The 27,584-nt window shown below is 40.2% G+C and overlaps 1 protein-coding gene across 1 annotated transcript in view; it reads left to right on the top strand.

Annotated features, from left to right (window-relative positions):
- The first annotated feature begins 8,589 nt into the window (after positions 1-8,589).
- Positions 8,590-27,584, top strand: part of LOC122790544 (vomeronasal type-2 receptor 26-like) — a 72,165-nt gene continuing 53,170 nt past the window's right edge. The window contains exon 1 of the mRNA XM_044058093.1: positions 8,590-9,267. Coding sequence (XP_043914028.1) covers positions 8,590-9,267 — 678 coding nt within the window. The remainder of the gene's footprint in view (positions 9,268-27,584) is intronic.

Here is a 27,584-nt window from a genome sequence, read left to right as displayed (position 1 = left end):
CTCTCATACTGTAAAAAATTATTCAAGTATGTTCCTAAACATTCAAGCTACATACCTCAAATTCAAGTGGTCTTTAAAAAGGAAAATGTCCAAATAGGAGATGGATTCAATACCAAATTCAAAGGTGAAATTCAAAAAATCAGTTAAACTAGAAATTTTCTCCGCAAACATCACAGCTTGCTTATTATCACCTTTGAAGATGATAAAAATGTCATCCAAAAATCTTGTGTACTAGAAATGTTGCTTAAAGCTGTTACATTTGAACACATATTCCTCCTCCTAAAAGGCCATCACACTATTTGCAAAACTCCCTCCACAAGGGGAGCCGATCGCTACCCCTGATTTTTGCAAATAGTAACAATCATTTGAAAAGATGAATTTGCTGGAAAGAACAATGTCAAGTAGATACTCAATTAAATCTGTCTCATCTCCAAATGAACCCTTTTTCAATAAAAACTCCCTGACCCAAGCAATGCCCAAAGTTTGCGGTATCACAGTATTTAAATCCCTAACATCAATAGTTATGAAATTATAATCCACTACAAAGGTCAGGGAGTTCAAACATTTCAGGAAATCCCAGGAGTCATGACATATTAGGGGTACAGTTTTCAAATATTTCTCCAATAGACTGTCAACATATTTTGCACAACCATATGTTAAACAATTTAACAATAGGATGCAACAGTGTATTAACTTCACTTTTGTGGAGCTTGGGAAGTCCAAATATAGTCAGAATGATAGGAGATAGGATGTTCAGATAATTAAAAGTACTTATATCTACCCTAGAATCAATTAATAAATCATTAATGTGAGATCTGACACGTTGGCATGCCCCATTATACTCATTCAGTGAGCATTCAACATAAGCATCAGAATTCAATATATCCAAGATCTTGTTAACATAGTCATCCTGATTCATAAAAATAAGACCACCCCCTTATCGGGCTTTAAGATCATAATATCAGCATTCTTGAGTTAATTTCAGGTATGAATCTGGTCAGTAGTAACATTAACATCTGCAAACATTCGATTATTACAACATAATGCATGCCTGATGTCCAATTCTCAAACTTTTTCAAACATGGCAATACTATTGTGCAAGACAGGATTAAATAAACTAGGCACACAAAAATTCAGTGGTAAAGATTCATTATTGTCTTTTAACAACATTAAATTCAATTTGTGAGTGAAAGTTTTCAAATCCACTAAGGTACCCACCAACTCAACTTTTCTAGATGGTGCAAATGTGAGTCTTTTAGCTAAAAAATCAACTAGCAAATGAGAAGGAATATGAGAGGAAAAATTGTATATTTTAAAGTTACCTAAAGAATTCATTGTAATCTGTGGTCCAGGCAATACGTTATTTAAAACTGCATTGGAATTAGTAATAGAAGTGTCCCCACAAAGCACTACCTCCTCCTCCTGTTGTTCCTCTTCTGTCATCTGTTGTTTATAGGATGAGTATTCAACAATTGAGTATCCTGCCTCACAGCATTCTGAAAACCCTGATTTCCACTAATATTGAAAGAGCCTTCATTTCCTAAATTAACTGAAAGTTCATGAAGTCGTTCACTATGTTGTACATCAGGGACGGCATTTTCATGAATATTCATGCTGTTTTCAGTCTCAGAAGCAACCAAGGGGCTGTTATGGGGTGTTCAGGGCATTATTAATGCTCGCAGAATCAATGGAGTTAGTAGGAAGTGGATATGCCCTTCGGTTAAGATAATTAAGGTGATCTCTTTCCAATTTCTTAATTTTAGTGCCCTTCAGTTTTATTAAAGCACTGTCAATGCTGGAGAATATGCACTAATACTCAAATATATATCTGGAAAAATCTGCATCCCCTGTTATTAAAGCTTCCAGCTAATCAATTCTGTTTTTAAGACATCAGTCTCAGATTTATAATTCCTGACTAACAGTTGCAATAATTCACAACCCTGTGAGTCAAAAAGATTTAAAAGTTCTTGATGGAAAGGAGAACCATGCACTACCTCCATAGTCACCAAAGCCATGGATGGGGGTTGACAGTGCAAACTGCTTTCCTTGACCTGCACAAACTCTGTGACAGTATAACCCACACTGCCATTATAGATATAACACTCCCAAGTATGCATCACACCATATGTTACCATAGGGGTAGCACAAAGGTGTGCTGACACAACCGACCTATTCCACATAGGGGAATCTTCCTCAAGCAGTTGACTCATAACTAGGCATGTAACCTGTTGTTCCATGTTTGCTTCTCTGTTATGTGTGATGTACACATCTGAGGTGCATGTAACGGCCATTAGCCTATGTCTGACCATATCTGTGGATGACTGCATGCTGTGTGCTGTCACCACATTCCCTGTGATGTAGACATCTGCCTAGGAGGGTCTCACACAGATACATGACTGTTGCCAGACACATGGCCTCAGGCCGCATACCAGGACATGCATTGTGAACCCCTATGGGGAGAGTGACATCTCCACATATAATCACAGTACTAACAACATCCTAGGCATGCTATCAGTCATGAAGGTGCTGTGGACACAGGTTTTTTGCAACACGACATTTCAACACAATGGTTCTTCCATTGTAAGGTAAACCTTCTACATGGCCCATGTCATACATAAGGGTATGTCATCAAGGGACATGGGGTATAAACATCCCCGTATTCCCTCCAATGAGGACCATTAATGTGTATAATTCCCCGTTCGTCATTCACATCACACAGCACATGCAGCAGCTGGTGACATCACAGAGGTCCCCCACCATGGAATACCAAGGCATCAAACATCTACTGTACACTGATAGGCTATAAGGCCAACCCTCGACCTGGTTTTATACATACTTCTCAGGGGAGACCTTAGTGTGGCATGCAAGGGAATCACGGACTCCACATTGCTGGGACTGCTGCATGAATGCAAGTCATGCTCCACTCTGTTAACACACACATGCCCTCAATCTGGTGTGTGACATGAACTGTGCTTGTTGGGAGCTCAGATGTGTGTCCCACACAATCACCCTGCAGTGGAATGGAGACCTTGTCCACATCAGGCAGGGTAGCTATTTACACCTTAGCAGGCATAACCTGGATAACTGGGTGGTTAACTGCATATACACCCTTGGAATACCACCTGTGTCCCTGTTAGATGGGAGCATCAGGTGCTGCCTTGCATACACATGGGCTAACATCTGTCCTAGACATATGACTGCTCAGGGCCCATAGCCTAGTAACCTCATATGGTACCAAGAAAACCAGATATGGCCTGACTGCTGTGACTGAGTGTATTGTTATGTGTCCGCACACATAACTGCCATCGACTGTTGGATGAAGTTTCAACCGCATGTGTGTGCTTTCTCCTCAAATATCATTTTAGAATTCCCTGAAATTTTTCTTGTGAACTGCATAAAGTGACCTGATGCACAGTTGGCATAATGGTTAGAGTCTTTGCCTCCCATGCACAAGGTATAAGGTTCAGTCCTGATCTCTAGATAATCCCAATAATAGAGTTGTGAACCACAACATAGACTCTAGATTGTGCCTATCAAGAGAAGAGTTGTATAGACAAACTGCTTTGGACATCAACTGTGATGCACAGGGTCCTCTAGAAATGGGAACATAGAACACAGACTGATAGCCACTCAGTGATGTAAAATTAAGTCTAGCTGATTTAGTCATAGTGAGTAATGCCACAAAAAATGGGCATGGATGTTGTGATGGTGATAAGGCCCAGTGTACTTCAACCTACATGAGGGACCCATGTTAATGTTGGAAGGGGCCTATGTGGTGTAGACGTCTTGGGACAATAAGCTACTAGTAGGCCAGTGTCCAGTTGCTCTGCTTGGGTTACCTGGGACAGCTCCATTGTGCAAAAGCTGGACGTAAAACCACTCACAATGTGAATTGAGAATTGCTACACTGAGTGACAAGATATAGTTTGGAAGAGGATGATGTGATGAAAGAGGAGGCTGGAATTCCTCTGTATCCAGGAGACAAGCTGGAAGGGCAGTTCAACAAAACCACATGGCTTGGGATCCAGATTGTACTGCTCAAGAGAGCAGAGACTAGTAATGATGTGGGAATTGTGGTGTGCATGTGTGTGTATGTGTGTGTATGTGTGTGTGTGTGTGTGTGTGTGTGTGTGTGTGTGTGTGTGTGTGTGTGTGTGTGTGTGTGTGTGTGTGTGTGTGTGTAAGAGAGAGAGGGAGAGAGAGAGTGGCTTCAGAAGAAAATGAGGGATGTCATCAGATTTAGAGACAGACTTATGGCAATCAGACTCCAGTACAAGGATAGGATACTATTCATAATTTCAGCTTGTACCTCATAGCAAGGTTTTGATAATGAGAAAAATAGTGCACTCATGAAGCAGTTGCAGGACCTATTAGATAAAGAAGAACAGCATGAGTTGGTGTTGATAACAGAGGGCAGGAATGCACATATTGGGACAAACAGAATGTAAGGACTGCCTGATTCACAGGCTGGGGCACCAGGAATAAAAAAGACTTCTGTCTGGCAAATGCCAAACACATGGTTCAGCAAGAGATACAGTCATAAAATCACATACAAGAGAGTCCATCATCCTACTAGCAAGGAAAAGGAATTAGAGTGGAATCAGCAATTGTAAATTCATTCACAGTTATGCAGTTGGCCCATAGCATAAACTAGTGATTGCAACAATCATCTGCAAGCAGTGATAAGAAACAGCTCTCAGCTCTCAACAGAGACTACGCTGAAGACCTGGTAGTTGACATAAAGCACTGGTTGCCACAATCAGCTACAAGCAGTAGTCAGAGTAGGCTCTCAGGTCAACAGACATGGCTGAAGACCTGGACATTGACTGGAGAGAAAGTGCAAAATGAAATGGAAATATTCAGGGTTCTAGCACCTCCAGAAGAAGATGAAAGAGAAGAAGAAGAACAACAACAACAACAACAACAATGGCAGCATCTGATAACAGCAAAGGTGTGAACTAAAGAACAGATATGTGGCTGAGCCAGGTCTGTTAAACGGTACATAAGGAAAGCTGGGGGTGGAATGCGAAGGTCCAGCAAGTCATCAAAAAAAAGGAGTAGAGGAAAAAGTGGGAGATAGAAAAGACAAACCAAGTTAGGAAGGAAAACGGTTTAGCTAACAGAGGCTAATAGAGCAGTTGCATTAGTAGAGAACAAGGCATCAGAGGCACATCATCAGCTTCTGGAAAGGGTCTCAATAGATTGTGCAAATAAACGGTATCAGGTTGAAAGGCAGATAAAGAAAGATAAAGAAGATAGTTATCAGACACTTTTCATAAGGAATATCAGCAAAATCTTGTTCACCAGTCCACAGGACATCAAAGGTAGATGGAAGGAATACTTCCAGCAGCTTCTAAATAAAGAAAATCACACAAACATTGTATGCCCAAGACACAGCCAACCCTAGAACAAGTAAGAACAATTAGGAACAGCATTAAGCAAAATAAAGTTAGGGAAAGCAGCAGGCTCAAATAAGGTCATAGCAGATATGATCAATGTGTTGAGTGAGTTAGGGGATAATTGGCTCCAGAGGGTACTTATAGCAGTATGAAAAGAAAGATGCATCCAAATGACTGGGGAATAAGCATTCTACTGCCAGTGTACAAGAACAAAGTTGACATTCAACGTGGACAATATAGAGGTATCAAACTCCTGTACCACTGCATGGAAGTTCTGGATAGGGCAGTTGATAAATGACTATGCAGCGTATTAGTAAGTAATCTGGGAGATGAGCAGTATTCACATCAGGATGCAGTACCAATGACCCAATATTTGCAGTGAGACAGCTTGTTGATAAGAAAGTATTCCACAGGAAGAAAAAAGCACTGCGTCTCAGATCGAGTGGCTGAAGATAAGAATACCACAATGAATACAGTGTCTTAGTTGATTCCAAAAAATTCCGAGGCCAATAAACGCTCCAAAAATAGTTTATTACAGAACAAACAACCTGCGTCGACCTAGGTTTCGTCAGTAACCACTGACTTCTTCAGAACACAAGTTGAACCATACAAAAAAGCCACTTAAATACTACCCACAATTATTATAAGTCTTTTTGGAATACATGAATAATAACGTTTGGTTTTTGAAATTTACACACGAGATTAGTATGGAGAGTATCACCTATTTGGACATAAGGTTAACATATGATAAAGTTAACAAGGTGGTTAAATCCAACATTCATAGAAAGTCCACCTTTTCTAATTCTTATTTGCACTTTGATAGCTGGCACCCTCACCATCAGAAAAAGGCGGTGGTAAAAGGCCAGATGGTGAGGGCGGCCAGAATGGTCAGTGACGAGGTGGACTTTGAAAATGAGATACGTTTTATTATATCTTTATTTACAAATATGTGTAATAAACTATTTTTGGAGCGTTTATTGGCCTCGGAATTTTTTGGAATAAACTAAGACACTGTATTCATTGTGGTATTCTTATCTTCAGCCACTCGATCTGAAACGCAGTGCTTTTTCTCCCTGTGGAATACTTGGTGTTTTTGGTTCTTGGTTTGTAGTGTACAACATGGAGGGCGAAGGCGGCGTTGTCGATGTGAGTGGATTATTGAAGGAGATGAACGAGCAGTTAAAGTTACATACTTTACTAATCAATAAGTTGATGTCAACAGCTACTCAAAGTACGGAATCCACGGGGTCTTTGGGGTTGCCACTTACCCAAAACACACCCCAGCCGACACACACTACAGGTAATGCAGCTGCTGCTGATTTGAATTTTGCCAACGCTGTAAGACATAAGGATACCCACACACTTTATAACACTGATTTGTGGAAACAGCATCAATATTCGTTTAACAGTGACAAAATTCCAGTAAGACTGAAAGACACGAGAGTGTCACTCAATATGAAAGACATGTTGAAAGAATTTGAGATCAAACTGTTTAGGTTAAAGCGGACACAGATGGAGAATGGATACCTCCAAAGAAACATTGAGTTGGGAATAGTTCCCAAAGGACTTAGGTTGTGGAGGTATCCAAACGGATGTGATAGTGAACCTAAGATGTTAAACGACTTACATGAACTGTTTAACAAAACCGGATTGGCTTTGATGGATATAATGATCACCTACAACAATAAGAAAATAGGATCACTATTGCTTGAGTTAGACACTATAAATGGGAACATCAGTAGTGATTTACTGTTTGAACAATATTATACAAATTACGTGAACATTATAAAAGATGTGGAGTACAGCTGCAATGTTATATATGAGAAAAAAAGCAGCAAGATTCGTAGGGATGTGAAAATATACGAAACGGGATTTGTATATCCCAAATCTAAGTGCACCACTCGTAAACATGGTAACGAGCGGAAAAACAACGTGAGAGGCTCCCTTGACGAACTTGATGACATCACTTCCCCTTTGCCTACTGAGGGAGTTAGGCAACACGAGTTTGGTAGTCCTGCTGATGAGGATGGCCCGAGGAGATCTAAGCGTCTAAGAGGGCAAAGTAATTTCGACGAAGAGAATGAACATGAATGGACAGGTGCACGCCAGAGGCAGGATCATGAAAGCAGGAAAGTTAACTTTTCAAAAAATGGATGGAGGGCGCGCAAGTAGCCGATGGCGTCCTGCAACACGAGGTATTGGACAAATTGACTGATACAGAAACATCAGGTAAACACCATTTAACATCGAATGATATGACTGAAACATCTATTGATATGTTAACCTATAAAAACAGGCTTTCAACTAGTTTTAACCAAGCTAATACGCAGAAAAACGTTTACAATTTGAGTAGAAGGGTTACAGTTCAATTATCTGGCGACATGGAAAACGGTATGGTTCACGATGCACAACGGACATCTTTGGAAGCCATTCCAGTTAATAGGTCAAGTCGCAGGGATAGTTTTTCATTACATTTAAGTAGCATTGATATGTTTTGTAACACTTGCAGTGTGGTAACTAGTGAATCAATCTCAGCCTCTGGTGGTATTGTAACCATCACTGACCATGATGGAAATCAGTTATTTACAGATTACCACAATCCACTAGTAGAGACAAATAACATGGACAGCAGTATTTCTTTATGTGACTTGACTGTGTACAGTTATGATGGTCAGACGGAAGTAGCTAATGGTAACAAAACAATGGAATTTGAACAGTGTATAGATTCATCAACAGCGCATGAAATGAATTGTTTTCCTGTGGTTGGTTCACAAACATTTGAGAAGCTTGAATGTAATTTTACGGATAGGAATGATGATTGCCATTTATTTAATGAGCCCACTGTCGTTACAAATGATAGGAAGGATTTTAAATTATATAACTACACACATTATGTTTTTGATAGAGAGTATGTTAACTTATTTTCTAAGGGTTTTAGTTTTGTGCCGTGCAGGAAAGGGAATATGGTAAACACCATTATAGATTTAAAACTCTTTACGCGAAAATTAAATTTAAAAATATTATTTCATGATAATCCAAGTGATATTAGTGTTGATACAACAAAAGGTGGATTATCTAAACCCAGCACATATAATCCACCAATGAACGAAAAGTAGCCCTATTTGAAAAAGTCACTGAAAATGACATAAGGGATTCATTCTACAAATACAATAATAACTTTCACAAGAACATGACAGATAAGGAAGAATTAATATTAAAAAACATTATGTCCATTAAGAACATTAGAATTATGAAGCCCGACAAGGGAAATGGTGTGGTCATAGTTGACTATAATGATTACATTTCATACATGAATGCAATGTTGTTGGGGGATGCATACGAGGAGGTTAGCAGAAATGAAATAAATCTAGCACATAAGAAAATTGACATATTACTTAACGACATGTTACATCAAGGTGAATTGGATGAATTGGAATGGTCATTTTTGCAGAATGAATACCCAGTTATTAGTGGAATTTTTGGTATTCCAAAAATTCATAAAGGATTAAGTAATTTACAATTTAGACCTATAGTAGACGGCAAGCGGAGTAAGACTCATTTCATTAGTCAATTTTTAGATTACCATTTCAAGAAGGGTATAAACACATTTACACATATTCTGAAAGATTCCTGGGATTTTTTAGACAAAATAAGTACCATCAAATTTAACCAGGGTGACATATTTGTCACAATGGATGTTTGTAACCTCTTCACAGTTATTCCACATGACAAGGGGCTAGAATGGTTGGAAGAACAGTTGTTTTATACCAACATATACGACCAAAATAAGATTAATGTCTTAACAAAACTAATGGACACAGTATTGAAGAACAATTTTTTGTATTTTGAAGGTGCTTATTATCGTCAAGTGAGTGGAGTAGCCATGGGGGCGGCATGTGCCCCCATGTTTGCAAACTTTATAATGACATACTGGGAATTGAATTATTTATTCAGTACACAATTTTATACACATATCAAATTTTACGGTCGGTTTCTGGATGACCTATTTATTATATGGAATGGGGACTTATCAGAATTAAAAGTCTTTTTGGAATACATGAATAATAACGTTTGGTTTTTGAAATTTACACACGAGATTAGTATGGAGAGTATCACCTATTTGGACATAAGGTTAACATATGATAAAGTTAACAAGGTGGTTAAATCCAACATTCATAGAAAGTCCACCTTTTCTAATTCTTATTTGCACTTTGATAGCTGGCACCCTCACCATCAGAAAAAGGCGGTGGTAAAAGGCCAGATGGTGAGGGCGGCCAGAATGGTCAGTGACGAGGTGGACTTTGAAAATGAGATACGTTTTATTATATCTTTATTTACAAACAGGGGTTATCCGGAAGAATTTTGTATTAACATCTCGAGAGAGGTGAAAAATAAAAGGCATAGTGGAGTGTATAAAGCTATATTGAATGGCAAACATCATAATAATGTGGAGGGCACCAATTCTTATGTTGGACGGTACAATTTTAATACAATACCTTTTTTTATTACTACTTTTAACGGTATGTCAGAAAACATTAAAATTATTATACAGAAAAATTGGAAATTGATTAAGTTGGACAATACTCTGGGTACTTTGTTTAACGGTGACATTACATATATTTATAGAAAGGACATGTCACTTAAAGACATTTTTGAGAGTATTAATTATAATGTAGGCAGGTATTCTAACAAAACACCAGGCAATTTCAAATGTGGAAGGTGTTCTACTTGCACACATATGTTGAACACGGGTCCAGCAATGACAATTAATAGACACACTGTTAGGATTCACGAACACATCAATTGTTATACTGCTAATGTTATATATATTGCGGTTTGTCAACATTGCGACGCCTTTTATGTCGGAAAAACGTGTAGACATTTGAAGAAACGAATACATGAACACCTGGGGGATATCAAAAATCTTAAGCTTACTAATGCATTAGCCAGGCACATAGTTAAACACACCAACCATCAATTTAAGTTTTTTGGTGTGTCTCATTTACTGCAAGATCCACAAGGTAGGATCACTAAGTATAACCTGGATATATTAGAACTCAGGATGCAAATTTTGTTAAATGCACACCAGCATCCTGGGTTGAATGAATTTGTAAGTATAAAACCTGTTTTAAGAATGTACAATATAAAAGGAAAATAAAATTAATTTATCATATACTATGTATGTATTATATATTAGCAGTAGATATGAGTTGATGGTGGTCACACTATTTAATTAGTATACACCATCAAAGGGTATTTATGGGTTACACTCATATACACAACGTTCACATATATTAAATAATAAGGAGTTTATTAGAAAGTTGTCTTATATTTATTATATTATCCATCAATACAAACAATTCGGTTATTATTGTTATATTGTTATATTCTAACTGTTTTTAACTTTTTATATATATTTTTATATGTATATTATATTACAATATATGGTTTGAGATATATACGATGTAATTAGTTTAATGCACATTAATATATAGTTGTATGTAAGTATTACTGTGCACTTCCATTTATTTACACAATTGTTTACATAGTATAGGACGGTAAGCTCATTAATTGTTTATAATCAGGCAACTTAGGTTTTTAATTATTCTTGTATTAATCAATTAAATAATTGTGGGTAGTATTTAAGTGGCTTTTTTGTATGGTTCAACTTGTGTTCTGAAGAAGTCAGTGGTTACTGACGAAACCTAGGTCGACGCAGGTTGTTTGTTCTGTAATAAACTATTTTTGGAGCGTTTATTGGCCTCGGAATTTTTTGGAATCAACTAAGACACTGTATTCATTGTGGTATTCTTATCTTCAGCCACTCGATCTGAGACGCAGTGCTTTTTTCTTCCTGTGGAATACTTGGTTGTTTGGTTCTTGGTTTGTAGCTTGTTGATAAGAAGCTAGAGATGAGGAAAGAGTCCAACTAGGCATTTCTAGACTTGAAGAAAGGATGTAACAGGGTCTCGAGAAAGCTGATTTGGGCAATCCTTCAAAGGTCCAAAGTCCCAATAACAGTGGTGGAATTAATGCAGGCTGTGTACAAGGACATAACGATACAAGTATGAACAGGGTTCAGAGTCACAAATAAGTTCCCAGTTGGAATAGTTGTGCTCCAGGGTTCAGTACTGAGCTCACTGCTGTTCATGCTAGTGATGGACTACCTTAACAAACAGGTTGGAGGAGACAGAGCAACAAAGCTGTTGTATGCAGATGATGTGGTATTACAGGCAGATTCCAAACAAGAACTTCAGCAAATGAAAGGGGAATGGAAAGCAAAGCTGTTGGCACATGGGATGATACTGAGAACAGATAAAACAGGTATAATAACAGCAAATGGGGGAAACCAGAAGAAGCTGAGAATTGAGATAGAAGGGAAAATAGTCGAATAGGTTAACAGCTTCAAGTATCTGTTGGTTGAGGAAAAGGGAAGTCTGAATGAGGAGGTCAAAGCTAAAATCAGAGGGGTTGCAGCCAACTGACACAGAGTGTCAGGGGTAATGTATGACAGAAGAAAGTGAAAGAAGCTGAAAAGTAATATGTACAAAAGTATAGTGTGACCAATATTACTATATGGTACCTAAACCATGACAGTGAAGGCAGACCAGCTGAGAAAGCTAGACACAATGACAATGAAGTGAATGAGATAGGTGGTAGGATGCACAGTATGGGACAGATGAAGAAATGAGGACATCAGACCAGAAACTCAAGTACCTCCAATTGCAGAGAACATCTAAAACAACAGATTACTGCTGTTCAGCCACATGTGCAGTAAAGCAGAAGACAATCTTTTGAAAAAGATTTGGGGCAGAAAGGAAGAAAGCAATACGGAATAAGGGCAACCAGTAAAGTGACTGATAGATAGTGTGAGAGAAGCCATCTGACAGCCAGGCATGAGTGTCACAGAAGGTAGGAGTGTGGCACTGAACTGAGAGAGACAGTGACAGTTGATGTGACACCCCAACACCATGTAAAAATGAGAAAAAAGGGCTAAATGATGATGATGATAGATGGAATGCCATGCTTTGAAACAGTTAAAGTACTGCGGTCAAACTCAGAAAGGCTTTGCATTGGCATCCTAAAGTTAGAAACAACAGTCTTAGATATATTTTATAGTAGAACACCTTATTTTATTGCCTGAAAGTTTCAGAATAAAATGCCATTGTGACATGAAGAAAGTGTCATAAACGTATTCACTCTCACTGTCTGACATTTTGAATTACACATTTGGCGGGCTTTTCTGGCATTAGAGAACTTAGCATAGCTCCTCGTGGTCCCCTGCAGAGTTCCTAAGGCAGCAGAGAGCAGAAAAAGCGACTTTCTTGATTCTAAGTATTTTTTAAGCATTTTTTATTGCTTTTTCGACCTTTTGTGCATTTCGACCACTGTTTGTGCTTATATTATTGTTATATTACCTGTTTTCTCTGTTTTTCTGAGCTTAATTTGTTGACTGCACTTCTTAGCTAAAGTTTTGCTTATAAGTTAACAAACAGGCTAATACACTCAAGTGTACTAGCCTTTGATAGCATTTAGTCGAAAAAACAAGCATTTGCTGTATTTTCTGTCTGTGTGTGTAAAAAAAACTAAAAAAAACAAAAAAATACTTCTGCTTTCCTAACTTTCCTAGCTAGTTGTTCCAGTGATCAGATTTGCTGATCCCTGGACTTTGTATTTGGTTCCTGTGTTCCTCCATTTTCTTGTGTGGCCAGAGGGAAGTTTCTTTACTCACCAGTGAGAGTGGGGAGTACTGAGCTGCCTGTTTGTCCTCAGAGCAGTGGTTAGAGACAGCAACTGGTAATTCATTGGCCATTTTGGGTAATTTCCTGTTTTTCCAGCCCCTGCTATAAAGCACGCTTTGGCGGGCTTTTCTGGCATTAGAGAACTTGGCATAGCTCCTCGTGGTCCCCTGCAGAGTTCCTAAGGCAGCAGAGAGCAGAAAAAGCGACTTTCTTGATTCTAAGTATTTTTTAAGCATTTTTTATTGCTTTTTTCGACCTTTTGTGCATTTCGACCACTGTTTGTGCTTATATTAGTGTTATATTACCTGTTTTCTCATTTTTTCTTTGCTTAATTTGTTGACTGCACTTCTTAGCTAAAGTTTTGCTTATAAGTTAACAAACAGGCTAATACACTCAAGTGTACTAGCCTTTGATAGCATTTAGTCGAAAAACCAAGCATTTACTGTATTTTCTGTCTGTGTGTGTAAAAAAAACTAAAAAAAAACAAAATACTTCTGCTTTCCTAACTTTCCTAGCTAGTTGTTCCAGTGATCAGATTTGCTGATCCCTGGGCTTTGTATTTGGTTCCTGTGTTCCTCCATTTTCTTGTGTGGCCAGAGGGAAGTTTCTTTACTCACCAGTGAGAGTGGGGAGTACTGAGCTGCCTGTTTGTCCTCAGAGAAGTGGTTAGAGACACCAACTGATAATTCATTGGCCATTTTGGGTCATTTCCTTTTTTTTCCAGCCCCCTGCTATAAAGCACGCTTTAACGTGGAGTTGCCACAGAAGCACACAAGAGCAGCGGCGGTTAATCAAGGTTAAACTATTCGGGCTACCTAAAGTCCACTCTTCAAATTTTCCCTTAAAATAGCCTTCCCTGAACTGTACTGTTGATCTAACCAGCGTATTCTATATCTAAAAAGCTCAGCTCTACTTGATTCCGAAGTAGAATATTCTCTATCTGTAAAGCCTAGCACTTGCTCCTAAAGTACTTTTTTACTTGATATAGCACTTTTATTATAGATAGTACCCCACCAGCCAAAAACCCCATTCGATCACCCACATCCCCCGGAGTCTTTTAAAGTCCTTGTCTTTTCCTTCTAGCATGTCGAGGGATCAGTTGCTAGTGTCCTCTCCTGCTCAGCTGGTGAATCTGGGAATATTGAGGCAATGTTACAATTGTCTCATGTACACGGACAACCCTCTCCTTCTCCCACAAAACACAAATACATGCGAGAGATGCAACTATATAGCCAAACTGGAGGCTGAGCTCTCTCAACATAGGACTGGTAAGACCAGACAGGAGGAGAAGGTAACCACACACACCACAAACCCAGTCTCACATAGTACTATCACAACTTCAAATCATACACATAAATACACAAAGACATATTCGGAGGCTCTGATCAAAAATCTACCAAAACAGCAGAGGCCACCAAAGCAGACACCCAAACAACTGCCACCTCAGGACACAACACATGCAACACATAGACCACATAGTCAGTGTGCCAAACAGTCACAGCCCTTAAGGCCAAACACAATGCCAGACACACTCGTCATTGGTGACTCCATAGTCAGACACACTGACGTCCCGCTCACCAGATTGAACAAGGAAAAGGTCACAGTAAGCTGCCTGTCGGGTGCTAGAATCCGTCACATAACGCAAGCACTCAGGTCTCTCAACAGCAGGTACAAGTACGACTCTGTCATTGTCCACGCTGGTGTGAACGAACTGAGACGTACCTCCTTGGACTACATGAAAAGAGACATAGAGGAGCTCTCTGATTATGTAGCCCAGGCAGGTATGACCCTGACCTTGAGCAGTATCCTACCTTCACCAAGAATGATGCCACAATACAGAGACAAGATGATCAGCTTTAATAATTGACTTAAACTCTGGTGTCATTCAAAGGGGATCTAATATCTGTCTGCCTGGGATGACATGCTGGACAAGCCACTCTGCTTCGCAAGGGACAGCTTGCACCTGTCACCCCTGGGCTTCCGGATATTGGCAAAGGGTCTTGCCACCCCCATAGTGCCTTTTTTAGGCAAGGCTCAAATTCTAAACCTACCACCCTAGAACACAAAAAAGGAAAAAAACTAAGGGTAATGCTGCTCAATGCCAGAAGTCTCAACCTCAAGATGCACGCACTCGAGGCCCTTCTCAGTATGGAGAACATCGATGTCTGTGCTGTGACTGAAACCTGGTTCAAGGCTCCAGAGAGCACCCCAGCACTATCAGGCTTTACCTCTTATCATGCGTTCAGGCCCCAAAATCCGGACAACACCAAGAAAGGAGGGGGGGTGTCTATATTCATCAAGAACACCCACACCTCAAGGTTGGTGGCAACGCATGATGCATCGGAGACCATCCAGGTGCAACTAACCATAGGCAAGACTGCTCTGCAATTTGTAGCATGTTACAGGCCACCCTCTCAATCTCAGGAACCTCACATAGCTTTCCTGAAAACACTGGAGGGGATAAATGTATCTCCAAACACCATCATACTAGGTGATTTCAACTACCCGAATATAGACTGGGATCACTACTCTAGCCCCAACAATCTAGCCCAAAGATTCCTAGAGTTCATAAACTCTAATGCCATGGAACAACTAGTCACAATTCCCACAAGAGGAGATAACATACTAGATCTCATCATCATGAACATGGGGTCACAATGTTCAACACCGGAAGTGTACCCTTCACTGGTGAGATCAGACCATAAACTAATCTCACTAGAAGTCCACATCCCGCCCCCACCTGAGATAAAAAAGACCACAGTGAAGAACTTCTCAAAAGCTGACTTCACACTTCTAAAGGCTAGTGTGGTCTCTTTTATGGCCCCCGAGACTGCGGAAACCATTACTCAAACCGCTGAATCACTTACAAATGCCTTCTACCAGCACCTACAGGACTGCATGGATCAGGCAATCCCAAACAAAACAAAGACCCTTTGTACCAAAGGCAAGCGTCCAGTTTGGTGGACCCCAGCCATAAACAAGCTCTACAACAATAGGAGGAAGCTACTACAAGATAGAGCAAAATCCTTAAAAGGGAAAACACCTTTGATCATTATAAGTAAAAAATTAAGATCTCTCATAAAATCATCCAAGGCAAATTTTGAGAGAAAAGTCGCCAAGGACTCAAAGGACAATCATAAGGCCTTCTTTAGCTATGTTAGAAACCTGGGAGGAAACTCCCAGATATGCTCAGAATTAGTTCAAAATTATGTAAAAATTACTGAACCTACAGACATTGCCAACATACTGGCTGACAGGTTCAGTGCAAACTCTCCCCAAAGATGAGATATCTATACCAGAGAATTATAGCCCCCCAAACATCTCAAACGCTCAGGTGAGAACTGCTCTTTCCAAGGCAAAAAACACAGCATCCATGGGACCAGATGGTGTCCCCGGATGTGTGCTCCATGAACTCAATGAGGAATTAAACCCGCAGTTAGGGAAGCTGTTTAATCTTAGCCTCACCTCAGGATATGTGCCTAAGGAGTGGCGTACAGCAACTGTGGTCCCACTTCACAAAGGAGGTGCCTCCACCGACCCGGGAAATTACCGTCCCATCAGCTTGACAAGCTTGATCTGCAAAGCTATGGAGAGGATCATAATGGAACTCATAAATAAACACATAGGAGACTTGCAGACTTTGGATCTGACCCAGTTTGGCTTTGTCAAGGGCAGATCATGCCTTTTAAACCTGGTGGACTTTTTCAAAACAGTCACCAAGGCCATTAATGAGGGAAAGGCAGTCCACACAGCCTACCTCGACCTGGCAAAGGCTTTCGACACAATACCCCACTCAGGTATCATTGAAAAACTCATCAGCTTAAATGTAAACCCATACGTCACAAGATGGGTTGCAAATTGGCTAAGTGACAGAACCCACAGGGTCAGAGTTGCTGGCGCCATGTCAGACTCAAAGCCTGTCACAAGTGGTGTCCCACAGGGCTCAGTCCCGGGCCCTCTCCTGTTCGGCATCTACTTTTCAGAAGTACAAGCAAACACAGGAGGATTATGGCTGATAAAATTTGCAGATGACTGCAAACTGGGCGCCATAGTTGAGAACACATCTGACACAGATATCCTTCAGAAGGGTCTTATAGAAACGGAAAACTGGTGCCAGAACCATGGCCTAAAGTTAAACGCCAAAAAATACATAGTCATACCCTTCGGGAAAAACAAGGTTACTCCTAGCTACCATATAGGCGGCAACCCACTAAGCACAGAAGAGGTTATCAGGGATCTGGGTACCCAGGTTGACAGTAACCTTTCATTTGATACTCACGTTGCCAAAGTAGTTAGGAAGACCTTCTACATTGCCCACCTGATCATGAAGGGATTCGCATCTAGATCAAGGGAAGTCATCGTCCCCCTGTACTCATCACTCATCAGGCCAATGATTGAGTACAATGCCCCATTCGGAATGTATCTGACACGACACCTGCAGCAACTGGAAAGGCCCCAAACGTTCCTCACCAAAAGGATAAAGGGTCTCAAAAATATGTCCTATGCTGCCTGACTGAAGGAACTTCAGCTCTACTCAGTCGCCTACCGTCTGCTCAGAGGTGACCTGTGCCTGACATACAAGGCCATGTCCAACCCAGAATTGATGAACATGCTTCACCTCAAAAAATCTAGATCCCTCAGAACTACAAGGGCGGGAGACTTAAACCTTGACACGGTTATTAATAGGACGTGCTGGAGGGACAGATTCATCACCTAGAGACTCCCTATGCTGTGGAACAAAATCCCGGTACATGTGAGGCAGAGCACCTCGCTGGCTTTGTTCAAGAGAAATCTTGACCAATGGATGAGAGATCGCAGATATACCCCAGGGATTATCTCAGTGTCACTGCTTGACAGAGGCACAGCAAAATAATGGGCATAGTATCCTCCAAACTAAAGGGGTGGCAAAAGCCACAAAACTCTGGCTAGGCTTATAAATGCCCTTGGGCAGATAGCCTAGTATGAACCTATGAACTTATGAACCTATAGCTATAATGCTGAACTTTAGCTTTTTTAATTTCTTAAAATTTCTTTTTTTTTAGTAATGTGGTAGGATTGAATTCAGCATACTGCTGCATTGAAATTCCTGAGGCTAGAATAGGAGCTTTATCTACTTTTTTATTTATTATTTTATTTTATTTATTTGCAGTTGGTTTACCAGGATAGTCCATTGGGCCAAAAGAACCCGTTTTCAATGGAGTCCTGGGGAGAAAAGCTCCAGCACAGACAAAATTAGGTACATACAAGATTGCTAAAATAATGATAATTATACAAGTAGTAGATAAAACATTTTGCTCAAAATTCAAGAAGCATTCAACATTACAATAAATGAAGATTAATGTGAAGTAAGTGAACTGAGACAGTAATGTGATTTACATAGCAGAGTTGTAATTGAGAGGGAACATAACATTACATTACAGAGTAGTTATTCACAAGCTTTGTTAGATAAAATTGAGTATGAAGGCATAGAGGAGGTTGGATGCCATATATTTATGAGGGGTGGGAGCAGGAACAATCCCATTGGGACCTGAGATGTGTATGGAGGGAGTTTTTGAATATGTAGTGATTAGAGGTGGTACGAATGGATGGTGGGAGTGAGTTCCAGAGACGGGACAGGTTAGAGGATAATAAGTTTTTACCTGGGGGATAGGATGGTTTATGAACTTTGAGTAGGTTTTGATTGTTGGACCTTAAGACTCTATTTGGTAGGTGCATTTTGAAGGCAGAAGACAGGGAGGGACAAAGAGAGGGGTTAAGAATGAGCTTATGAGCTAAAGTCAGCTGTATAAAGATAAGATGATTAGGTAGTTCGAGCCAGTTTAGTTTATGGAGAGAGGAACAGTGGTGGGTGGAGGACCTATGGCTATTTGCGAATTTGGCAATTTTGTTATAGCAGGAGGAAAGCTGGCTTTTGAGAGAGGTCTGAAGATTAGTCAGTAGTGGAGCCCCGTAAAGAAGAGAGGGGATGAGAAAGGAGGAAGCGAGAGTGATTTTGGATGATCTAGTAAGATACTGAATCTGCCGGTAGAGCATACCTAGTTTTTTGGTGTGTTTTCTTAATATTTAGTTGTAGATGGGAGTTGAATTTAAGCTGATTGCCAATTTGGACACCTAGTAGCTTAGTTTCAGATACCAGTTCCAAGAGTGAGTTGTTTTGGCTGGTAATTAAGAAAGAGTTTATAACGAAAGAAGTAGATTTGGAGGGGGTAAATACCATTAGTTTTGTTTTGGAGGCATTGAGTGCTAAGTGATTTATTTTCATCCAATGCTCGGTAATTGAGAAAGCTTCTTGAGTAAGTTTTTGGAGCAGAGAGGTGGAGGTGGCAGAGCAGATTATGGTGGAGTCGTCTGCATATTGGATGATGTTTGCAAATGGGATAGATTTGTGGAAATCGTTTATAAATATGTTAAAGAGGATGGGACCAAGAATAGATCCTTGGGGAACTCCAGTGGGGGTGCTAAGGAAGGAGGAAGTGGCTTTCTTCCATATTACAGCTTGGTATCTGTTTGATAAATAACTGGAGAACCAATTTATGGAGGAGGGAGAGAGATTAAGTTCTGACAGTTTGGATAGGAGCAGGCTGTGTGAAATAGTGTTGAAGGCCTTGGAGAGGTCTAGTAGTAAGGTGGAAACAATGTGACCGGAGTCTCGTGCTGTATTAACAGTCTCAAGAAAGGACAGGAGGGCTGTCATAGTGCTATGATTTGGCCTGAATCCGTGTTGTGTAGGGGTTAAAAGGTTGTTATCTAAGAGATGTGGTAGGAGTTGAAGCTGGATACACTTTTCCAGAAGTTTAGATATGGGCGACAGGATAGCAATAGGACGGAAGTTATTGATGTTGCAATTGTTGCCTCCTTTGTGGAGGGGGATGATGAAGGCTTGCTTCCATAGTAGGGGCACTGTGCATTCTTGGATGGAGCGGTTGATTAGAATGCTGATGGGATAGGCAATAGCTTCTGCGGCTATACTTAGGAAGTAAGAAGGAATGTTGTCAGGAGCATTGGTACACGGCTTCAGTTTCTGAAGGAGTTTCTTTATGGTGGAAGTGGGAATAGGTTTAAATGAGAATAGAGAAGAGTTGGGAGAGAGAGATTTTGAGGAAGATATGGGTGAAGAGGGAGTTAGAGTAGTGGAAGAGGTGGAAGATGGATGGTGAGAAGATGAGAGTGAGGAGGAAGTGGTGATGATGGGAGGGTTGTTTGTGGGAGAGATTGGGGGTGTATTAGGTAATGAGGAGGGGTGTGAGAAGGAGGATGTGAGTTTGCTAATAGAGTCGATGAAAAAGGAGTTGAACTGTGTAGCTAGATCTAGGTCTGGGATATTTGGGTCTGGGGTTGGGGTGTGTGGTTTGCTGGGGTTTAGGAGGGTAGAGATTCCCTTCCAAAACTTTTGTGGGTTGGTTTTATTGTTGTTTTGGAGTGTGAAGAAGTATTTTTGTCTGTCAGAGATTATAAGCTTTTTTACTTTATTTCGAAGGGTTTTGTAAGCAATATGTTGTTCTGGGGTCTTATTTCTCAGATAGAGTCCCCAGGCTTTGTCTCTAAGGCGCATGATTGATAGTGTGGTTTTGGTTAACCAGGGGGCAGAATTTGTTTTTATTCTTTTTGTTCTTAGAGGAGCTTGGGAATCAAGTATTTCTAAGAAGGTAAAGTTGAAGTGAGCAACTGCGTCTTCTAAAGGTAGTGTCTTTAGATTGTTCCAATTTACTGCTTTTAGAGAATATATGAAGGTTGATGGGTTGAAGTTTTTGTCATTGCGGGTAGTGATGAAATTATGGGTTCGGTAAGAGATGCAAGGGAGACGGCGAGTGAAAGTAGGCAAATGATCACTAAGAGGGTCTGGAAGAGTACCACTGTCTGAGAAATAGTGGGAATGTGACACTAGAATCCAGTCAAGGATGGTGCCACAGGAGGGGTTTGTTGATGGGTGTGTTATTGTATTGATTAGCTGGGAAAACTTAAATAGGTTGATGTTAAAAGGGTTGGTTGAAGACTGGATGGAGGCCCAGTTGATGTTTACATCTCCTAAGATTATGGTTTCATTGCTGATATTGTTAGAGAGCCATGAGAGGATGTTTTCAAGTGTTGAAATATTGTCCCCTGGGGGGATGTAAAGGGATGCTAGACAGATGTGTTTGTGCTTGTTAACTTGAAGGAGAGTGAGGAGTACTTCAGCATTGTTAAATTTTGGAGTAGGTTTGTTATAGGGGGTAACTAGTAAGGAAGAAGAATATAGGAGAGCAACTCCACCACCTTTTTTTTGGGTCCTGTCTTTTCTAAGGATTGAATAGCTAGGTGGAGTAATTTCAGAATCCTTTATAGAGGGTTTTAACCATGTTTCTGAAATAGATACTATGTCAGGTTTGTTATACATGAGCCATGCGTGAAGGGTAGGGACTTTATTGACAATACTTTGTGAGTTTAGAGAAGTAAATAATATTGGCCTGTTTGAGGAGGAAGAGGTGGAGGGGCCAGGGTTGGGATGGATGTCACCAGATAGAAGGCTGGTGATGAGATGAGAGATTGGGTTAGAAAGGAAACTGAGTAGAGTGAGGAAGCGATTAGGATCTGTAGTGATGGTCAGAGGGTCTTTAACTACTATGGGGATGGGGTTTCTCAGTGAGGGGAAAACTTTGAATGAGAAGGTTAGAAGTTGTGTTATTGGGTAGAGATGGGGAGAAATAGGAGAGTTTAAGGGTGAGAGAGGGGAGTTCAGGTGGTAAGTTGTGTGATAAAGTTGTGAATGATAAGAAGTAGGAGGCTGGGTGAGGTAATAAAGATATGATAGTTTAAGAGATAGTAATAGTAAAATAGAGATAGCTGGGGGATTTAAAGTCATGACTAAAATGTTACTTGGTGTTATGTGATTTGGTTGTCTTATGTGTTTTGTGAGTTTATTGTGTAGTGGATAAGGAAAGAGTAATAGGGTTGGGTGGAGTAAAGAGTAGTAGGAATAGAGCTAGGGGTGTGTGTTTAGAAGAAGAAGTGTAGTATTTTGGGTTAGCTGTAGGTGTGGTGACAGTAGGATGATATGCTGATGGGGGTGTGTCTAGGGAGTTGTGGGTGATTGGTGTAGGGAGAAAGTGGGTGTGGTTACAAGAGGGATATAGCTAGAGGCACTAGGGGCGGGTGGGATTTGGGGGCAGGGAGGGGAGCGGAGTGAGCCTTGAGGCTAACGGAGCGGGAAGAAACAAAGGAGTAGATAATGGCTCAGAAGAAAACAATCAGTAAAGTAGAATAACAGTAGGTAAGTTAAAACAGGTAATGTGAATAGTAGGAACTATGGGGTAGATGATATGGCAGATTATAGTAGACAAGTAGGAATAGGAGGGTGGTTTGACAAGGGCCAGGGGCAAGGAAAAGTGTAATTAATAGAGTAAAAGATACAGGTAGAGATCAGCATAACCAGTAAGTGTGACAAAGAGCAGAAAGGGAGGAAAACATAGAAGTAGAAGGGTGCCACCTAGTGGTCGAAGGTTTAGATTCAGTTGTATGGAGGTAAAGGAAGGGGTAAAAAAGGGAATAGGAAGGGAAAAAGTAGTATTAAAGGATAGGAGATGGGAATAACAATGGTAGTGATGGCAGTGCAAAGAATGAGGGTCTGGTCAAATAATTGATGGGGACTGGTGCTGTTGGCTGCTGGCAGTCCTGGGCAAGTAGGTAGACTAGGCACACAGTTGAGAAGTTTAGGATTAAACATGTAGTACAAACATACTTTGACAGTATTTTCTTTTAAGTTTGGATGATATCCCCGACGATTTATGGGGTTGGGGCTTACTGGACACAGTTCTGGTCTTCCAGGAGGACAGAGACACTTATATAGGATAATAGCTGGGTCCAGTTAGTCCAAGTTGGAGGATATCTGGGGGAGAGAGGAAGACAGTGAGGAAAGAACAAGAGAGCACTAATAAACTTCTACAAAAGTTTAAATTAAAAAGGAGTACTAAACACTGTTATATTTAAACTTGAATTCTCTAATAGTAAAACAGCTGATACAATTCATTTATAAATCATAGTAACAACAGTAAGATACAGTCACTTGAAGTGGATGTAGCTAAAACATAGAACCCACGATCTATACTATTTCACTAGCTAGGGGTAAACCAAATCTTCATACCCTTGCAGAATATATCAATAAAATCTGGCCTAACCAAGGGTCTCACCACCACAGAATGTGTAGCTCAAGGAAGCAAGGCGAAGGTAGGACAGCAAAGCTTTAGAGCGCTGTCCTCTGTTGTGGAGGCTATTAAATTATACAAACTCTATAGTGAGTAGTATGTTAGCAAAAGGTATTCGTTAGAAATATAATACAATGTGTTAACATATTTGTGCAAACGCTTAGTATATATGTAGGTTAAAAGAAGAAATCACAATCTGCTCGGATATAGTGGCTAACGATATACCATGGACTCGTAACCCTTTTAGTAGTTTATATTTAAATGTACAGGATTACCATGCGTCACGCCACTGTTATATAGCCGAAAAATAAGTTTAAAAGCAGAACGGCAAAGAGTTGGAGCACTATATGCTGTTATAGAGGCTTTCAAGTTAAATAACAAAGTGTAAAGCGCCGTATAATTGTAAAGCGCTGTTATAGAGGCTTTTAAGCTAAATAACAAAATTGAAGGCGCCGTACGCAGATAGAGAGCCGTCTAGATTAAGTAAATGTCTATAGGGAGTGTTATATTTACAAAAAGTATAATGTAGTGTGGTTAGAAAACCGGTTATCATGTGCAGTCGCTAAATTTAAAGATAGTATGAGGGTACTTTTTGTAGTGGATTATCCTATTGCATTTCCTCAGAGTTTCATAATGAAATCTAAAAGAAGGGCTAGGATATGGCCTATTATATACAAGCAGTAGGTCACCTTACTTCATAGGTGTTCACTGCCTCAGGCAGACAATCCAGATTATACCTACTTCTCATTGGGTGTGTTGGTCTGAACATCTACTCAGTATGCAGAACACTGTAATGGCATGGAATACTATTTTGTTGCATCGCTATTATGTGAGTAGTACAAAAGCTCAATGTCTCCAGAAATAAAAGTTTTTCAATTATAATATGCTGTGATGACAATGACATATTTTGATTAAATTCATTGGTGAGTTGCCCTGAAAGCCCCGAGGATGAAGGAGAGATCTTACATATATTTTGTGGCAAAGTACACTGCTGTTACTACCTGAATTTTTCATAATGAAATCTCAAATGCCAACACCAGTATGTCTTTTTGCATATGAGTAGCAGCTCAATTATTTTAGAGGAGCTCCCTGACACAGTTTGACATTTTGCATAATGCTTAATTTCCATTGTTGGTGGAATGCTGAATGTTTGACAAGTATTCTGAGTACAATAATTGTCTACAATAATTCTTTTCATGTTTTCATTACATCTGAAGTAAAAGTCTGATGCATTTCTCCTTTTTTATCATTTAACTTATGACTCACACACAAACACTTTAGTAAGTCTCATGTGCAGGTAAACTCCATTTAATGGAGACAAAGTGCATGTGTCTTTACAGCTGGAACCACCAGTTAAGAATAACATATAGTTGTGAGTCATGATATACTATCCTGATACATTTTCTATAATATTTCATTCCACTAAATAGATTTATTTATTTATTTTATTTACTATACTTTTGTTGACCAGGTTAGTCCCACTAGGCCAGTGGCCTCTTTTCAGGGGAGACCTGAGGTGGTATTTATACTTCTAGAGGAAATGTACTATGGCATTGGGGAACTTTCCCTACTTTTTTTTAATTGAGTGCTGTGGGAGCTTTTACACCCACCTGAGCTACCACCAACTCAAGGAAAAGGGACCTTGGTTTAAAGTCTCATCCAAAGGATGACTCAGGAGTGCAGCATCCCCCTCCCCCACATAAACATATGATACACTACAGTGTGTCAACAATCCATCTACAGGGTATGAGAGTAGAACAACAGCCATCTTTATCAAAGGTGAGTGTGCTACCTGTTACACCAGTGACACTGCTATGTAATTTGGTGTTCTATTGACAGGTGCCACTAACAGTCTTGTCTATTTATTTTGGTGCTCTCTTTTTCCCGTCCAAGTTACAACAAACATACACATTTCAAATGTTTTTTTTCAGGCCAAATGACTCAGTACGTGTCTGAATAATATAATTATGAAATAACACCTAAACATTATTCTCATATAAAATGAGGTTGATTTAAGACATAAAATGATATTCTTTTCTCAGAGAAATGTAATGTTGTTTACAATGAAAATGTTATAGAAAAACACTAATTTTTACATTCTCTGACAGGCATGCACATATCTGAAATTTAGTTTTCTACATTTCTTAATACCTATGAGCCAGTGAAAAAATATGATAAAAATGAGAATATATAGGACAACAGAGAGAGATGCACTTAAATAGCCAAACTGGAAGCAAAGCTCTCTCCACCCAAGATTGTACTAGACAGCCAAGAGGAGAAGGTTAACACCCGCACTAGACTTCAAGCAGCACATAGCCCTTCTAAACCCACACCATCAACACCCTCACATAGCAACACTAAGCCATCATATGTGGAGGCCCTTAACAGTGACCTGCACAAGCAACAAGGACCTCCAAAACTGAAATGTAAACAAACACCAATCACAACCAAAGTGTCACATAGCTCACAACACCAATGCGCTACCCAATAATAGCCCCTAAGGCAAGACAACATACCCAACCCTTTAGTTATAGGTGACTCTATAGTCAGGCACACTGATGTCCCACTCACCAGGCTGAACAAGGAGAAAATTACAGTCAGCTGCCTGTCGGGTGCCAGGATCCACCACATAACGCATGCACTCAAGTCACTCTACAACAAGTACAAATATGACTCTGTCATTGTCCATGATGGAGTGAATGACTTAAGACGTACCTCCCTGGACTACATTAAAAGAGACATGGAAGAGCTCTCGGATCATGTGACACAGGCAGGTATGACCCTAGCCCTGAGTAGCATCCTGCCTTCACCCAGAATTATACCACAGTATAAGGACAAAATGATTGACTTCAACAACTGGCAAAGCATCTGGTGTCATTCAAAGGGGATCCAGTATCTGTCTGCCTGGGACAACATGATAGACAGACCATGATGCTTTGCCAGAGATGGTCTGCATCTTTCACCCCTGGGATTCATGATACTGGCTAAGGATCTTGCCACCCCTATAGTGCCTTTTTTAGGCAAAGTTCAAAGGACAAAACCACCACCGTAACACGTACAAGCATGCAAAATCTGAAGGTAATGCTACTCAATGCTAGAAGTCTAAACCTCAAAATGCACTCTCTCGGGACACTTCTAAAAATGGAGAACATCGATATCTGTGCAGTAACTGAGACCTGGTTCAAGGCTCCAGAGAGCACCCTGCAATACCAGGCTACAACTCTTACCACACTTTTTGACCACCAAACCAAGACTGAAACACTAAAGGGGAGGAGTGTCCATATTCACTAAGGATATTCACACTACCAGGCTAGTTGCCCAACACAATGCGTCTGAAATTCTCCAGGTGCAACTAATACTAGGTAAGACTGCAATCCAAATTGTAGCTTTCTACAGATCCCCCACCATGCCCCAAGATTCTTACTACACCTTTCTAGACATACTGGAAAATATTAAGATACAACCAAACACCCTAATACTGGGAGATTTCAACTACCTTGCCATTAACTGGGAAAACTACTCATGTACCAACACCTTTGTCCAACGGTTCTTGGAATTCATAAATTCCAATGCCCAATATCAACTAATCCATAGTCCCACCAGGGGGTCCAATATTCTAGACCTGGTCATTACCAACATGGGAAATTGATGCTCCACACCTATGGTCACCCTGTCATTGATCAGGTCTGACCATAAGCTAATCACCCTTGACATCCACATTCCTCCTCTACCCCCCAGTAAGGAAACCTCTGTAAAAAACTTCTCCAATGCCAACTTTATGCTACTCAAGTCAGAAGTGACAAACTTCATGACACCCATGCATACGGGAACTGAAAGTTCGACTGCTGTATCCTACACTAAGGCACTGTACGAGCACATCCACTTGTGCATGAATTGTGCCATCCCAAATAGAACCAAGATGCTCTCCTACAAAAAAAGGAAGCCAATCTGGTGGTCCCCTGCCATAAACAAACTTTACAACAAAAGGAAGAAACTGTTGCAGAAAAGAGGAAAATCCCAGGATGCAAAAAACTCCCTTACCAGCCTCAGTAAGAAGCTGAGATCCCTCATAAAATCCTCCAAAGCTAGTTATGAAAATAAAATTGCCAAAGATTCCAAAGACAGACGCAAGGCATTTTATAACTATGTCAAGAATCTAAATGGCAATGCTCAGATCTTCTCTGAGCTACAACAGAATGGCAAAAGATATACTGATCCCAAGGATATTGCCAATATCCTGGCAGATTGATTCAGTGCCAACTTCA

The sequence above is a fragment of the Protopterus annectens genome, chromosome 16.part0, assembly GCF_019279795.1.
Source record: "Protopterus annectens isolate FY-2018-M chromosome 16.part0, PAN1.0, whole genome shotgun sequence".
Taxonomy (NCBI): Eukaryota; Metazoa; Chordata; order Ceratodontiformes; family Protopteridae; genus Protopterus; species Protopterus annectens.
The sequence above is the reverse complement of the archived record's forward strand: the minus strand, read 5'-3'. Positions and strand labels throughout refer to the sequence as shown.